This window comes from Anguilla rostrata, chromosome 11, assembly GCF_018555375.3.
Source record: "Anguilla rostrata isolate EN2019 chromosome 11, ASM1855537v3, whole genome shotgun sequence".
Taxonomy (NCBI): Eukaryota; Metazoa; Chordata; class Actinopteri; order Anguilliformes; family Anguillidae; genus Anguilla; species Anguilla rostrata.
In genome coordinates, this window is record NC_057943.1 from 26,534,844 (window position 1) to 26,551,403 (window position 16,560).

Genomic DNA, 16,560 nt, shown 5'->3' on the forward strand with positions numbered 1-16,560 from the left:
CCAAGTCACTCATCTCCTCGCTGTAGGCTGCTTTGTTGTTGTTCATGATCAGTTCCACCACGATGGTGTCATAAACTCACCTGGTACACATAGTAGAACCAATATACTCAAATCTGGCCCTTGAGGCCAGTAGTACTGATGTTTTTCTACATGAAAGTTGATTGATGGATTGCCGTCACCGAGATTCCACTCACCTGGTGTCCCAGGTCTAAATCAATCCTTGATTAGAGGGAATCATGAAAACGAGCAGGACTACTGACCTCAAGGCCTTTTCTACATCCCTGCCGTAGGGACTGCTTGGGGCCAACAGGGCTGTGTACCCAAAAGAGTGCAGGGCAAGCGGTTTTATGTCAGTTCCCCATGCCACTGACCTCAGTCTGTGCCGTGCTCCTGCAGTCCCAAGCCTCAGAAGCCACAGGCGCGCGTCACTGGAGTGGGCTCCAGCGTAACTGCCTGACGCAGGCGGCGGGCAGGGTCACCTCTCTGTTACCGTGGTTTCCCACCGCGCCGGCCTGCGCGCGGGTGCGCAGGAGGGGCCTCTGCAGGTCAGGGCCACGCCCCCGAATGGCTCACAACCCCTTCTGTGACAGGCCTGCCAACCAGGGGTCAAGGAATACTTTGATACTCCCCATGGGACCAGTGGTGCTTTCTCAGGAGAACGCAGTCCAGGCCCCCCCTCCGAATTCCTCTAAGCCCCCCCAGGGATGCCAGCCTGGGCCCTCAGGGTCTCGGTGCCTCAGATTGTACAGCCTTTTCCAGAGGCAGCAGCTCACACAAACTCCACCTGACAACAGACAGCTGTGCACAGCTTATCCCCATCCTCTCACAGGATACTTGGGCTTTGAAGGGGCACACCACCCCAAAAAAGGAAAGCCTTTGGCTTTCGTTCCCCTAGAACGGTAATACAGGGATTGTGAGTGCCGTCTGTCCCTCTGATTTGGGGGACTTTTAATCCGAGGGACTGTGATCGTTTCCCAACCCCGCGCCGGCTTCCCAGCGTGAGAGACGGCGATCGAGCCAGTCTCCGCCAAAAACAAATCCCTTCCTGTCAATCATACTCCAAACTGACCCTCCTCCTTCCGAAGGGATACGCATCCTGACCGAAAAGCTCGCGCACCACGGCAGTAGTGACTAAGTTCACTATGTTCCCCCCGTCTCTTACTCACTAATCAGGCCTGTGTTTTTTGTTCCTGCTTACGCCTCCGTGAAGGTCCTCACTTTCAATGCGACGTAGACGAAGCTTGGACCGAGTCCTCTGTGGGGGCGTATGCAGGAAAAATGATCACTGTTTTTCTCTACAACACACGCGCACGCACACACACAAACAAATTATGACTTGTTTGAGGGAATCCAGGACCGGGACAGATTTAAACAGAACCGATCCAGTGAGATCAGTAAATCTGCAGTCACAACTGACAGCTTAGATTTCCGTGGCAACCACCAATTTGTGACGAGATATTGCAGCCAATCGCTGCTCCTCCCTTATGAGTACCTTGAGCCATTGCTACAAAGTTTACCGTCATGGAACAGATCACATCTGGAACCCGCCTCTTTTTTAAAAGTTTAAATGAGTTAATTTGCTTCAAGATGCCTCATTAATTTAATTTCATATATGCCATGTCTTTTTCAATAGTTTACTGTGAGGGCCTGTCCTCAGACCTCGCGGTGCACAGGAAATCCCCTCAAGCAGCCGGCAGAACTTTCCAGAATCACACATACATGAGCAGAGCCAGCTCTGGGATTTTGGTGACCCCAAACAAGAATTTTGCGGTGACCAACCAATTGTGGGGCGGGTGGGCGGGGGTGGCGGAAGCAATCACAGGCCGGGGAAAAGATCACCGCAGACACACGAATAACAATACTGTACAATTAAAATGTCTTACAAAACAAATTTTACTTGAATTCCGTGGCCCAGGCACGGCTGTGGCCCTAAATTACTGCATAGAGTGTCTATTACATTACATTGCATTTATTTAGCAGGCGTTTTTATTCAAAGCGATGTACAAAAGTGCACATCATGGTCATTAGACAACTACAAAACACAGGTCTATGCCAGCAGCTGGCTCTGTACATGAGGTACGCTAGGCTAGCTGGCTACATGCAGGGCGGTTAGGTGTTATCCGGCGCCTAACAAAGATCCAGGAGTCCTTCAGGCCGCCTCAGGTTACAAAGTAAACGGCTCCGCCGCAGCGGGGCTTGACGTAGCGCGGGCCGCGCGTCTCTGACTCCGACGGCGGCGGCTCGCGGAGCTCTCCGCCCCGCGGGCCGCTAACCTGCGCCCCTGTTTGAGCGAGTGATACCCGCTGATTATCTGTGCGCTGAAAAACACACCCCCGGCGGCGTCGGAGCGCGCGGCGGCTCCTTATTGGCTAGAGCCCGCGCCCCCGCAGAGCCACAGTACGGTCAGCTGTAATTTACTGTGAGGAAGAAACCACTACTGAGCTTCAGTGTGTGAGTGTGTGTAAAACTGTGCGCGTCGTGTGTGTGTGTGCTCTCTTTTGTGTGCGTGCCTGTGTGTGTGTATGTGGTTTTTTTAACGCTATGCTATCCTTCTTGCATTTTGGACGGAAAAAGATAAAAGTCCCAGAGCTGCTGTCTGCTGCGTGTGGAAGCAGGGGGCTGGAGTTTCCACAGTGGGGTGATGGCAGGTGGGTCATGGTGCGGGCACTTTGCTCCAGCACACACAGTGTTGATTACAGGGGTGAGGGAAGCCACAGCGCTAAGCTAGCGTACCGCTGGAGCAGCCGTGTGGTGTGGGGGTTTGTTTCAGAACCCGAAGCTCACGTTTGATACTGTCCTCATTTCTGCCCTCATGTCTTTCCCCTTTTGTTTTGTAATGAGTTTTTTTAAAAACGCATTGAAAGACGTCCACAAGCTAATTTACACTGGCGGTTCCTCAAAAAAAAAACGACTAATAAAGTTAGTTCAAAAGCTCATGTGACTAAACCATGAAGCTGCTTCGGTAAAGAAAAAAAGAAGCAGCTGACGCTCTGCTTGTGCCTGCGGTCACACTGGCACTGAGTCGCCACAGCAGAGGTTACATGAGGTGGTCCTCATACACAGCAGATGTGGGCAGCAGATCTGATGATCGACTCTGTTCTATCATCAGAAATCACAAAGCGCTGACACACACACACACACACACACACAAACACTTATGCAAGCACACACACACACACACACACACACAAACACAAATGCGTGAACGCACACACACAAACACGGGTGCGTGCACACACACACACACACACACACACACACACACAGGCCAGTGTTCCCACAGTCTCGCTTTCATCAGCTACACGGACCTGCACTCCCTCTGCTCGGTCCTAAAACCACATGCGTGTGCAGAAAGCGAGGCACTTGAGCAGTTAAGTGCATTCCAAGGCAGGCTGGAAATGCGGGCTGTATACTCCCCTCGACGTACAGACACTCAGTCACATGAGACAGCAAAGAATTGATGGCTGACTTGTTCCGATTTGGCTTTAAGATTATGCCTCCTGATCTCTGATCCCAGAGCTTCCAGTGAACCAGCAGCCTAGCAACCTAAGTCCCCGCCCCTAAAAAGTATTCAGATGTCACACACTCAGAGTGCACGTGCAGTTTCTTCTTCAAACTACAGTCTGCAGGATTTTTACAAGAGCAATTGATTTGTTTTTAAAATTTTGAGTAGCAGCAGAAGTAATAGAGAGCATGGTGTGTGCGTGTGCGAGTGTGTGTGTGTGTGTGTAATGTATATATTCTGTATGTTATTAATGTGTTAGTTGTGTATTAATTTTGTGTGTGTGCGTGTGTGCATATTGTATGTATATTATGTATGTTAGCCGTGTATGTCTTTTATGTTTGTGTGTGCATGTGTGTTGTGTATGTATTGTGTGTATGTCATGTAAGAGTTAGTGAGTAGTGCATGTATATTAAAGTGTGAGTATGTTGTTCACTTTTATGTGTGTGCATTTTATGCATATGTGTTGACTGTCTCTTCAAACTCGTACGAGTAGGTAAGGTATTTCTTCAAGAGACTGTTGAAGCAACTTATAAAGGAGGAGGTTTCCTGAGAGGGGGTGGGGTGGGGAAAAGGGGGGGGGGCTGGGCATTCTGTTCATGGAAATTACCAGAGTGCTGAGACTCCTGGCATTAGACTGCCCATTATACTGCCCTTTAGACCTGCCAGTCTGTGACTCCTCAGCCTGCCTGCCTTGGCTGGAATGTGTTTTTAAAAACACGCACAGGGAGGGCTTTTAGGGGGGGTGGTGGGGGGGTGGGAAAAAAAGCAAGACCAGCAGCTACTGAAGATGCAAGCACTGCAACTCTGCGCAGTTAACTGAGCAGGCAAACAAATGCTGGGGAAAAAAATGCTAAAAAAAACTTTGCTCGACAGCAGTGAGGTAGATCGGAGCAGAACAGCCTTCCTGTCGCATTGGAATTGTGGGAAAAGAAAAGAGTAACTAAGTAGGCTGATTGTCTGTCTTGGCATTTCGAACCCCTAGTGCACTGGGGAGGGGGGGTGGGTGGAATTCTAATATGTGTCCCCAGCTGCTGTTTAAAAACAGGGTTTCTGTAGTCTTGGAGTTAGAAATGGAAAGGTGGGAGAAAGGCGTGACAGTTTCATGCACAGCTGGTAAATTCCCGGATCCCATATATACTGTGTACACAGAGACATGTTCACATCACAGCGTTCTGATTCGCGTTTGTCATTCGATCGATGGCGCCAGGCGCGAAGGGAGTCGAGAACAACATAACAGGTTACATCATTCGCTATCCGGCATCGAGACGTCAGTGGCCTAGACCTTAAAACACTGAATTCAATAAAACTTGTTTAACTGTTCCTGTGCTCTAACACTGCTCTCTCAAAATGCATTGCTTCGAGTGCACAAGGATTGGACAAGCAAGTCCATTAAATGTGTGTTCTTCTTATGGAATGGGATTAATTAAATTCATCATTAACCTGACTGCTTCATACGAGGGGACTCCCAGCATGCATTGCAATTAACTATGACATTCCTTCCCCGAGTGACAGCGGAACCCTCCAGTCGATCTAGAATTCCACAGGACAGTCAGATCTGCTTTACTGCAGCCTGCTTCCCTCAGCCTCTCAGCACCACAGACTGCACTCGATCCAGAGCGTTTCCTTAAAGGGCACCTAGAGCCGTTCTCATATCTATGTCAAACACCAGCCAGCGATTAGCTTTTAACACCCGTGCCCGTTTGGATTCTGAAATCCATTCGAGCGACTCAGGAAGAAAAAAAGCTGACGTGGTTGGCCTTGAACTCCAGGGCTGATGTTTGGCTGCACAGAAAGTAGCCTCCCCGATGCATGTTTATGTCCCCCTACATCACGGGTTTAGTCTATTAATGCTTGGTGCGTTCAGCCAAACGCGTTCTCTGTGGTTTAATTTTGGTGTAAAATGGTAGTCTGGCCTCGCCTTTTACCGGCACCCAGTCTGTCTCAGTTCTGGGGCGGGATTGTTCTGGATGAATTGGCCAATAGATTTTCAGAGTCAAACTGTCTCTGGGGATGCTGGTATTGGGTTGTATTGCCAAACCTTCTGTCCTGCTATCAGGTGTCAAAGTGTAAAAGCTATTGCTGTATATAAGTGTGTGTGTGTGTGTGTGTGTGCATGTGTACATTTTTGCGTGTGCGTGCATGTGTATGTGTGTGAGAGCATGTGTGCCTGTATGTGTGTGTGTGTGTGTGTGTGTGTGCGTGCTTGGCATACCCTTTCTAAGTCCTCTACCTCTGGTTGGGACGTTTTGGCCTGAAATAGTCCTGCCAGGTGCACTGTTTGATCTAGGGGCTGAAAAGCAGGGGCAGAGGGGGTACGCAGGGCGGGTGGATAGAGAGTGTAGGCAGGGCGGGCGAGGAGAGGGGTGCGGGATGTAGGTCAGAGCAGGCCAGACATCACTCAGGTACTCACCTGCTTCATGGTGTCCTGGGTGTCCAGGGTTTCAGGAAGTGGTGTCTGGTGGGGAGAAAAGAGAGGTAAAATTACAACACCATTCCACAAGCACACCCGAGTCACCCTGATTTTAAATCGTCGTGCGGGTGCATAGTGCTTTCCATATGCAGCAGCTGGTCCCCTGCAATCCCCACCCCCCCATCACTGGTCCCCTGCAATTCCCACCCCCCCATCACTGGTCGCCGATCACAATCTCCCCCCCCCTCACCCCCCAAGTCCACGATCACAATCTCCCCTTATCAAACCACTAACCACCCCCCTCTCCCCATGGTCCACAATCTCACGCAAGGGGGAGGTGGGGGGGGTGGGGGGGTTGGGTTGGGACAAATAAAATGGGGTGCTCTTCGCAAGCCTGCTCAGTGTAACCACAGACCCCCCCTCCTCCCCCAACAGACGCGATCACTGTCTGCCTGAGGCCTGGGTCCAGCCCTTCTTGTCCTCAGGCACGCGTTGTGATTCGCTGAGGAGCTCTCTGAGAATCGCTGAGCTCACTTTCTCTACGGCGCGCCGTTCCTTTGCCGGCCGGTCTGCTGGCGCGGCGTGTTTCTCCGCTCTGCTCAGTCAGACCCCGCCGGCCTTCCGCCGCCAGGCGTTCCTGCGCAACCGGCTGGGCGGGCTGTCAGAGCGCTCCAAAAAATAAATAAAGGTCCCGGATGACTGATCTTCTCTCTCTGAACAAATGAGGTCAGCCCGCCGCATGGCGTGTGCGCGCGCACACGTGTGTTAGCAGGCGTGTGTGTGTGCGTGTGTGTGTGTGTAAACACTTGTGTGTGTTAGTGTGTGTTCCGTGCTCATGCTCTCGCACCCTTATGCAGCGTGCGCATGCTGTGACGGACGCGTGCGTGTATCGACGTCACCTCCCCCACCCCCAGATGACAACTCAGAGCCACATCTAAATGTCAGATTTGCATACTTAAGTACTCCTACCCCAAGTGTGTGGCGCTAAGTAAACCTGCTTCACACAAGCCACCTGTAAAGGGGCTGTCACCCTCTAACTGTCTCACAGAAGAGTACACACTAAACCACTGCCCATAGCCACTAAAAGTACAATAGTGTGCCAGACAATGCATTTCAGCACTGAGTGGCTCGGTTGGATGGTGATGAATCCATGTAACTGCCACGGAATAGCCAAGTACGCTACATGGCCAAAAGTATGTGGACACCATACATCCAACATCTCATCCAGAATTATGGGGTTTAATATGGAGTTGGTCCACCATTTGCTGCTGTAACAACCTCTAATCTTCTGAGAAGGCTTTATACTCAATACTGGAGCATCGATGCAAGGATTTGCTTCCATTCAGCCAGAAGAGCATTAGTGAAGTCAGGCACTGATTGGGTGATTATGCCCGGCTCGCAGTTGGCATTCCAATTGATCCCAAAGGTCTTGGATGGGGTAGAGGTCAGGGCTCTGTGCCTGCCAGTCAAGTTCTTCCACACCGTTCTCGATAAAACCATTTCTATATGGATCTTGCTGAGTGCCAACAAGGCATTGTCATGCTGAAGCAGGAAAGCGCCTTCCCCAAACTGTTGGGGGAGCACACAATCCTCTAGAATGTGATTGTATGCTGTATCATTAAGATTTGCCTGGCCCAAACCATGAAAAACCGCCCCAGACCAAGGGGTGTCCAGATACCTTTGGTCATATCATACCTTTGGTCACATCATGTACCTTTAAAAAGGGTGTCAGTCACTGAGGCTTTGGGGCCTAATTTCACTCTTTCCGGGCATAGATGAAAAAGCTGCATTACTGGAAGAGCAGATATTAGGTGTCTCTGCTCAGTGTAACCCGGCCTTCATCCTAGTTTCTCCTTGAGTATAGAATGATGGATTATTGTTTTCTTTTTTTGTTAGTCCAGCTGATTCTGGCTGTCCTCGGAAGATCCCGGCCAGCGGTCTGTGACTCGTGACGGACGCGCGTCCGCGCGATATCCGCCGCGTTTCCCGAAACCCCTGATAAGAGGGAAAGCAAATCTCTCTCTTTTCACCTGAGCTGAGAAATCTCCGCCCCGTTCCCGCTCTGCTTTTGTTCCCGCCCTTCTTTATAGCGGCTGGTTTATGGCACGGCTTTGCCCACCCTGCTCTGGTTTCCCAGCCGCTCCTGATCGGTGCCACACTCACGGTGTCGCTGGGAACAGTTTTATTTAGGGCAGGTGAACCGGCCCTTGTGACATTTGTTTGAACTGGTGTTTGCGTTCGGAATTTGGCTTGCGGACACTTGAAGTGCAGGTGCACAATGCCCAAGTTCTTGCTGTTGTCTTGGTACGGGGTTGCAAGGTCAAATATGAAATACGAAAGGCATGTCATACGTGATACCGGCTATTGTGTATACTGCATTGCTCTAAAGGACTGTGAATTTCACCTTTAATGGTAAAGGGGAACTGACCATTAAAAGGACTTTGGGACTGAGAATGACAGAAGGGACCAGATTCACAGACCCCAGTGTTTGTTCCTGAGCTGTTTTTTATGTAATTTCTCACGTGGTTCCTCTTACTGTTGCTCCCCAGCCGCAGTGAACAGGGATTTCCCTGCCCTCTGCCTGTATTGACAGAGTAAACTGTGCTTAGTCTCTATCACATGCTGTTCCTGTGCTACGTTCCCCCCCCCCGCCCCACTCGCACCGTACACACCCTTCTCCCCTCCTCCTCTCCTCCTCTCCTCCCCTCCTCCTCTCCTCCTCTCCTCCGGCGGCCATGCCGTTTAGCCGGCCTGCGCAGAGCCGGACGCGGGGACAGAGCACAAGCTCGACGACAGAGAGGGGAAACCAGTCTGAAAAGGGTTTGAGCGGGCATGCTCACTACCTCTCCTTTCTCTCACTCCCTTCTTCCTTCACAGCTGCTCCCCCTCCCAGGGCTCAGCAAACGGTTGGCATTCTGGCCCTGGGTCCTTTCCCGACCCAAGTTCCAGAGCTGGAGGATCTTCTGTGCTCTCTGAAAGAGGGCGGGGCTTCTTTTAGCCCCGCCTCCTCCTTTCTGGCTGGGCCAGTTTTAATTACTAATCTCATCACGGGAGACAAGTCCAGACGCTGCAAAGCCTGGGTGTGGCCGCACAAAACATGGGATCTGTGGAAGGCAGCGTGCAGAAGGACCGCAATGCCGCATGAGTGACAAAGCAGTGTGCATTACAACGCTAAAGCCATACGAGTGGCAGAAACCCGTGCAAAAAGACTGTAAACTGCAGAGCGGCCTGCAGGACGATGGTAGAACTATACGAGCGTCATAGCGGCCTGCAGGACGATGGTAGAACTATACGAGCGTCAGAGCGGCCTGCAGGACGATGGTAGAACTATACGAGCGTCAGAGCGGCCTGCAGGACGATGGTAGAACTATACGAGCGTCAGAGCGGCCTGCAGGACGATGGTAGAACTATACGAGCGTCAGAGCGGCCTGCAGGACGATGGTAGAACTATACGAGCATCAGAACTACTCTTGCAACTCAAAACTATATGAGTTGCAAGAACAGGATGTAATGTGTCATACAGAAAAGCACTTCACCATGGTATCAACATAATATCATGGCTGGGTATGTTGCCATGGTAGCATGGCTGGGTATGATGCCATGGTAGCATGGCTGGGTATGGTGCCATGGTAGCATGGCTGGATATGATGCCATGGTAGCATGGCTGGGTATGGTGCCATGGTAGCATGGCTGAGTATGGTGCCATAGTAGCGCATGGCTGGGTATGGTGCCATGGTAGCATGGCTGGTAGTCCATGGTGCCATGGCTGGTAGCGGCTGCATGGCTGAGTATGGTGCCATAGTAGCGTGGCTGGGTATGGTGCCATGGTAGCATGGCTGAGTATGGTGCCATAGTAGCGTGGCTGGGTATGGTGCCATGGTAGCATGGCTGGGTATGGTGCCATAGTAGCGTGGCTGGGTATGGTGCCATAGTAGCGTGGCTGGGTATGATGCCATGATGGTATCGTGGACGATTAGGTCTTCCCTGTTTGTGCTGTTGTCATTCAGCCTCTCCCCTGAGCCCTGCTGTTTGAGGCACCAATGCCCCTGTGTGCCACCCGGGCAGGCTGTCCCCTGAACACCACCCTGTTCATCAGCCCCCCTGTCCTAACGTCTCTGAGGCCTTCTGTGTGGCAGCACGCCCGCTGACCCAAGTGCCTTTTCCACACCAGTCCTTCCTGTCGCACGCTCGTCCGGATCGCAGCTCTTCCTCCACCCCAAACTCACCCCCTCCCGGGCACAACCAGTTGGGAACCTTCTTAAACGTTTTTTGAGCACACCGACGCAAACATATTATTATGGTCAGCATACGCGTCGAAACGAAAGCGCACGCAATACCGCCATCTCGCACCGAGAGAGAGAGAGAGGAGGGAACGCGCGTGAGAATCTGTCGGCGCAGGAGGGATGCTTGGAATGCCAGCCGCCATGTCGCAATTAAGAGCGGGGTTCCAGACACCCAGGTGTGTGCCAGCGTTAGGGTCCCCTGAATCAAAGTGTACTGATCTGTACAAGTGTCTACCTTCTTTCGAATGCCTGAGAGCAGTCCTCATACAGTTTAACCGGAAAGGCTTATTGCCACATGCAGAAACTCACACTAATTTCATATGTTTACAAACACTGTGGGGCACAGAGTGTTCTCTTTGCTAGATTAGTGGCCAGGGCTGTTGTATATTGCTTCGTATTTACTTAGCAATATTTAGCAAAGATGTCACATGCTGGAACTGTGCTCTGTTTTCATTGAAGCACTTTCCCAAGTACACTGTAGCTACTGCTTCGCCCCCTGGCAACATTCATGTTTTTTCTGTTTCTGAAGTAGTTTTCTGGTGCCATGGTCTAAACACTTCCAGCGTGTTATAACCTTTTCTACCTTCTGTAAAAATAGCCAAGTTACTTAAAGTCAGATATATTTTAAAATTACTCCACTGGGTGACAGCTATTTTGATTTCTTTTGGTAACTTGACTATGTATCTGGCTGATCACGTACTACAAACAATACGCTATTAATAACCTGGCTTTATTAAAAAAAACGTTGGCCCCATTGTACAGATTTCCACCATCCCACGCCCAGAGAAAGACAATAGATGGGTTCTTTGTGCACCCCACTCAAACTATAAAGCTAGAGGGGTTTGGGTTTTGATTCATTGCAGTCAACAATCTCCACCCACCACCTTCCCCCAGACCCCTCACCTCACCCCCAAAACGGTAATCACATCCGTTTCTCACAGGAGCAGAGGCAGAGAGGGAGAGAGAGAGAGAGAGAGAGAGAGAGAGAGAGAGAGAGAGAGAGAGAGAGAGAGAGAGCCTCTTCCCCAGGTAGCCTACTGTAGGGATTAGTTCTGTGCAGCTGCTGGCTTTGTCTATTGTATTAAAATTTAATTGCACATCATTTTCATGGACATTAATGACCATATTTTAAATACACAGTCGATGGTGTAAATTACTTTAACATGTGTAGCTGAAACGTTTGGAGTAGCAAGGTACAACAGTATGGGACAGTCTCAGTACAGTATGGGGGCGACGACAGCTAAGAACTCTTGTCTGGCAGTCGGAGGGTTGCCGGTTCGATCCCCCGCCCTGGGCATCTCGAAGTGTCCCTGAGCAAGACATCTGACCCCTAATTGGTCTGGTGAATGCGAGGCATCAATTGTAAAGCGCTTTGGATAAAAGCGCTATATAAATGCAGTCCATTTACCATTACCATTTACCACCAAACATATCGCGCCTCCGCCATTTAAGCCTTAAGCGGATAGTGTTATTGGTATTTCTTTATTGTTTTAGTGATACGAATTTCACCGTATTCCAATCTGTCAAACTCACACGCTTGTCACATTCCCTGATATAGTTGGGGGCTGCATTAAAGCTGTTAACGAGTGGCAGCGCTTTCCAAGGACTCCTCTGTCATACGTTCGAAAAACCTGTCCATTTAGCATTGTACGTAGGCTACTCATTTTACATAGTTTCAGACCAATGAACATGGCGTGAAAGTCGAATCGTGTGATGCCGTTTGGACGTATTAGTTTCTAATTCAAATGCTTTAGTCTCCTCTTTTCCAAGTGCACGTGTGTTCGCTGAGTCTGGAATGTTAATGACACATCGTGTCCCTTACCTCAGTAGCCTACAGTTTTACGCCCATCCAATTAAAATACCCCGTTTAGGCCGACCAAAGCAAAATGTTCGTATAATTACATTCCAGAGACGCGACGTGTCATATGGAATTAAAATGTATGAATTTCCAGATGCTTTAAAATTTTAATTCTTTCACATTTTCATTCGGAAATCCTGTTTATGGTGCTTTGCATTTGAGATGTATTTAAATAAGGTTAGCACTAAGAATTGTCCCACAAAAATGTCCTTTTAAACCACAAGAACAAACACAAGTAATTAATAATAATAATAATAATAATAGGAAAACCATAGCATACCCAGCTTATCCCTCGTATTCTCGGTGTTTCCACTGAGTAGCGGTCTGGGTAAACGCGATAATTGTAACTCCTGAACAGATGCATTTTAGGGGTGTATTTTCCAATCAATAAAGCAAGAGAGTACTACTTTGCCGATTAATACAAATTCAGCTGCAGAGCATATCGAAGAATGTGGTTCCCGCATCTCTCAACCTCTTCTCTGGAAAGGAGGGTGTTTGTATCCCATTAGAACACGTCGCGTGCCATCAGAACACATCGCATTCCGTTAGAACACAGTACCCTGCATTCAGCAACAGGTAGACGCTCCTCACTTGAACGCAGTCAGCTCCGAACTGCGCTCTTAATAAAACTCAACGTCACTACATTGGTGGGAACTACGGCTCTATTATAATTCATGCGCCTGCCCACAACGCCTTCCCTGCTTGTCATAGGCACGTAGCACAACTCGCCATCGTAAATGTAACTCACTTTTTTATTGTGATATTTCCAGGTAGGCTAATTATAGACGGCGTTATTTAACGTTTGCATTAAAATCTCAAACTTCTCACGCTTGTCTTTGAGAACATCCAAGCAAGACGACATATCGCTTACTTTAAGTGTGCCTAATACGACTAACAGTGGCACTTAACACAGTACAATTAGAAGCCATTTAATAATACGAGGAGTTGTCTCGAAAACATTTAACCTCCTCGATACAATTAACACCACTGTAATACAAGAATTACAAAGTCACATGTGTTTTGTAGTGGTGTAGCCTAGCAATTGCATACATATCACCCACACCACATTTCCTGTCGTTTTCTGTTGCTGACTGCTTTTATAGTTATAACATACTTGATAAATCTCACATAGCCGGAAATTTATAGCGTAATGGCCCATGATATCAGACAGTATATACACCTGGATTTGTTTATATATTTTACACTAGACCAGGCTGTTCCGCTTATCTTCTGTCAGATATTTGGGTCTGATGCTCGTCAAGGCCGGAGCTGCCGCCGGAGTCAATTAAAAAAAGAAGGAAGCGTCTCGTTCTCAGGTACATTAGACAGAGCGAATTAAAGAGGCCCTGGGTACAAAACGGTGACCCAACAGAACTCGCCCTTGATTTACTGACGTGTGCTGGCTGTAAAGGTCGTTTTTATTTTTTTATTGAAGAAAATAGCAGAGCCAATGACGTGCTGTTGTGGGGAAGGCAAGGAGACTACTTGAGCAGGGGATGCGCACGTATGCTGACCCACGCATACGACTCACAGAGAAGTGGAGAGACCGTGGTCTGAATTTGTTAATAGGTTAATGTCGCGGGAGAGGTATTACTCGAAATACGAGTTACGGAGGGATGGAATTCCAACACACCCATGGCAAGAGGAGAACAAAATCTAATCTAACCAATTGTGGTTAAAGACCTAATAATAAACTCAATAAGGCCTGTTCATTTGGTAGACTGACCGAAACGTTAGTCAAAATTGCATTAACTTTGTTGAGGGGGAAAGAAACATTACAGTTCCCATCACTGAAATATAAAACAAACGGTGGAATGACTAAACCTACAGTATGCCGCGTGTACACATGGGTGGTGCTTTTCAAAGTATTCGTATGTTTTCAATGTTGCAATCACGTTTTACGTTTACTGAGGCTGTGAAAATCTTTTAAAAATGTATACAGGCTTGTAGTATGTCACATTCATTAACTGAGCTCGAGGTACTTCTGCGCTCTGAGGAGTCATTTCTGTAGTGAAGTCCCACGCGCTTATCTGCAGGGATGCAGCTGCGTGCCAAACCCTCGCACTGCACTGCATGGGCTCGCGGAGATAACTTCGTGTTCCACGAACAGACATGGAAGCTAAGCACGAGCCGGCAAGGGAATATAAATATTTAACAATGAACGCATTTCTTCCAAGATTTTTTTTTTGGACGACCAAGGCCAGAAATAACGTGTTAGCGGGGAAATCACTGAAAAACATACACGGATTAAGATTCATGCTTATCCTTCAAGACAGTCAAAATGTTATAGGGGTTTTAAAAACCCAGATCAGTTCCTCTATTGGCTGTCAAACGCGATTGCATGTTACCCCGTTCTGAGAGATTAGACTTGCTATGACAGGGCTCTTCTGACCAATCTGCTGCAGCTCAGAGGTGACAATGTCAGAATTCCAACTGTAACTGAGATAAACCGCACACTCAGAAGACATCATGGAAGACCAGGGTTGAGGAATTTGGTTTGAGGCACTTTGCTGTGATGACAGCAACTTGTTTTTATCGGGAGGAATCTGCACCTGCGCTTCATCCATGCTAGGATGGCACTTTCCCATACAGAGCAGATGAAAACTGTCTTGAGGTCCTTGCTGAATGTTCTGCTCTAGGGCGGTAGCTATTCTGCATCTCTACATCATCCTCACCCCCTCCCCCTCCACACACACACACACACACACACAGAGTCCCTGTATTGTTAAATGTCTATAAAAAGAAGTCCTCAAAGGCCACCGGAATGTTTTACTCCCCACCAACCTGGTATTGTTTTCTCAGCTTCTGGCCTCTGCTGCAGTGCTTTATGAAAATGTGCTTGTGGTATTTTTGCATTTCATGGAAAACAAGCCAGAGTTCAGAGCTTGCAGACTTACTTCCCTTTCCTCTGGCGAGCGTCTCCGTGCTTGAGGCAGGCCGAACTGGGTGCTGGAGTCTGCTGAACACATGACTGATCCAGGACCTGGTGAATCGCCAGGTAGAGCGAGACAAGGAGAGAGACAGGGGGAGAGGGGACACATCGGGAAACGTTTTTGCATTCAGGAGTAGAAGCGTGCATTTAAAAGAAATTGATTTGTTTTGCACCGAAAGGGAACGTGTCACCTGATGGAGATTTAAATAAGGGGGGGGCTCAGAGATACGGATCTTGGAATTCCAGGCCGGACCCTCCTCCGCCTCCCTCCCACTGTTTCTGACACATAGACTCTCAGGGCTGCCTGGTTACATAAGCTCTGTTTAGACCCAAGCCATTGTGTGCTAATGAGCACGGCCCTTCCTGCCCTGCAGATCCTGTCACAGTGCCTCCCTCCCTGCTGCCGCCTCACCCCCCGGTTTGTGTCTTATATTTAGCCTCAGTGAGCTCTGTTTGCTAGGGCAGGGGTCCTAGCCCTTTCCACAGTAGATCTGGAGCCAAAACAGCACAGTTTGTTTTGCTAAAAGCATTAGCCACGAGCGTGAGTATAGCATGTGACATCACTCTGAACGCTGACCCTCCGTCCCCCCATCCCCCTCCTCCTCCTCCCCCAGACTTTCCCTAGCCTATTCCTGAAGATATGGCTGAGTTTGGCCTGATAGCAGCCTACGCAGTGGCTCTGTCCACCTTTACTTGCGATCCCCAGTGGCTGTGTGGCTATTTTTCTGTCTGGCATTTAGGGGTTTTATGTCCAGCCCAGATGGGAAGAACACAGTCTAAAATTCAGCTGACCCTAGCGGCCCAGCTGCCACCGAAGACACAGGCCACCACGGTTAAACAAGGCTTCTGAAAAGCACGCACAAGAACCAGAACCAGAACCAAGTGAGCCAGCTTGGTTTCGGCTGTACTGTGGAAAAACAAGCTATCAGGGCTGCGGTCCAAGCTCTACTGATGGACCACAAGACAAACAAATATATTTCTCATCAGAATAAAGAAGTATGGCCACTAAAAATAGCTCCCAAGATAAATATCACACCTGTAGCTTAAATGAAAAGACACTTTTCCTCGCGGAACTTACGCAAGGATCTCCGACCTGTGCTGCGAGACATCCTCCTCTTTACGCAGGCGTGAGGCGTTTCGGCTGCGTCAGCTCCTCTCAGCAGCAGCGATGGAAATCCAGCAAAGAGCCAATCCGCCCCGAAGTGTCAATGGAGGCTATTGAGAAGCTGCAGCGGCTAAGCTACAAAGAGGCCGTGCTTCACTGGCCCGCGTTCACATCCAGAATGCCTTCAAGGGACTGTGTGATGCTCGTTTAAAAATGTTTACCGAAAAGGAATCTCGTTTTCCTGCTCATGACCCCTCGTGGGGAATGCAGCCATGTGAGCGTTCCTTGTTTTCTTGATAAGGCGTAGCGTACCGAGCGGCTGGGCTAAATCAGATAGGGCCAACAATGAGTACGAGTTTGACAACGAGACTTGGTGTACTTGCTGTGGTTATGACCTGAAGTGAGGGTAAAGACCACAGTTTGTGAAATGTCTGTTTTGATGAAACATTAGGCTTATTAGCAACATA

At 49.1% G+C, this 16,560-nt stretch overlaps 1 protein-coding gene across 4 annotated transcripts in view; it reads right to left on the minus strand.

Moving 5' to 3' along the window:
• Positions 1 to 16,560, minus strand: part of rapgef3 (Rap guanine nucleotide exchange factor (GEF) 3) — a 42,887-nt gene that overhangs the window by 24,444 nt on the left and 1,883 nt on the right. For 2 of the 4 annotated variants that reach the window (XM_064299067.1, XM_064299065.1), the window contains exons 1-2: positions 12,337 to 12,692; positions 5,916 to 5,960 (exon numbers count right to left, since the gene is read on the minus strand). In XM_064299067.1, the coding sequence (XP_064155137.1) occupies positions 5,916 to 5,960; positions 12,337 to 12,420 (129 nt within the window). In that variant the 5' untranslated portion in view covers positions 12,421 to 12,692. Of the gene's footprint in view, positions 1 to 5,915; positions 5,961 to 12,336; positions 12,693 to 14,953; positions 15,040 to 16,066; positions 16,373 to 16,560 lie in introns of those variants that run through there. The other 2 variants (XM_064299064.1, XM_064299066.1) reach the window with 2 other exon arrangements.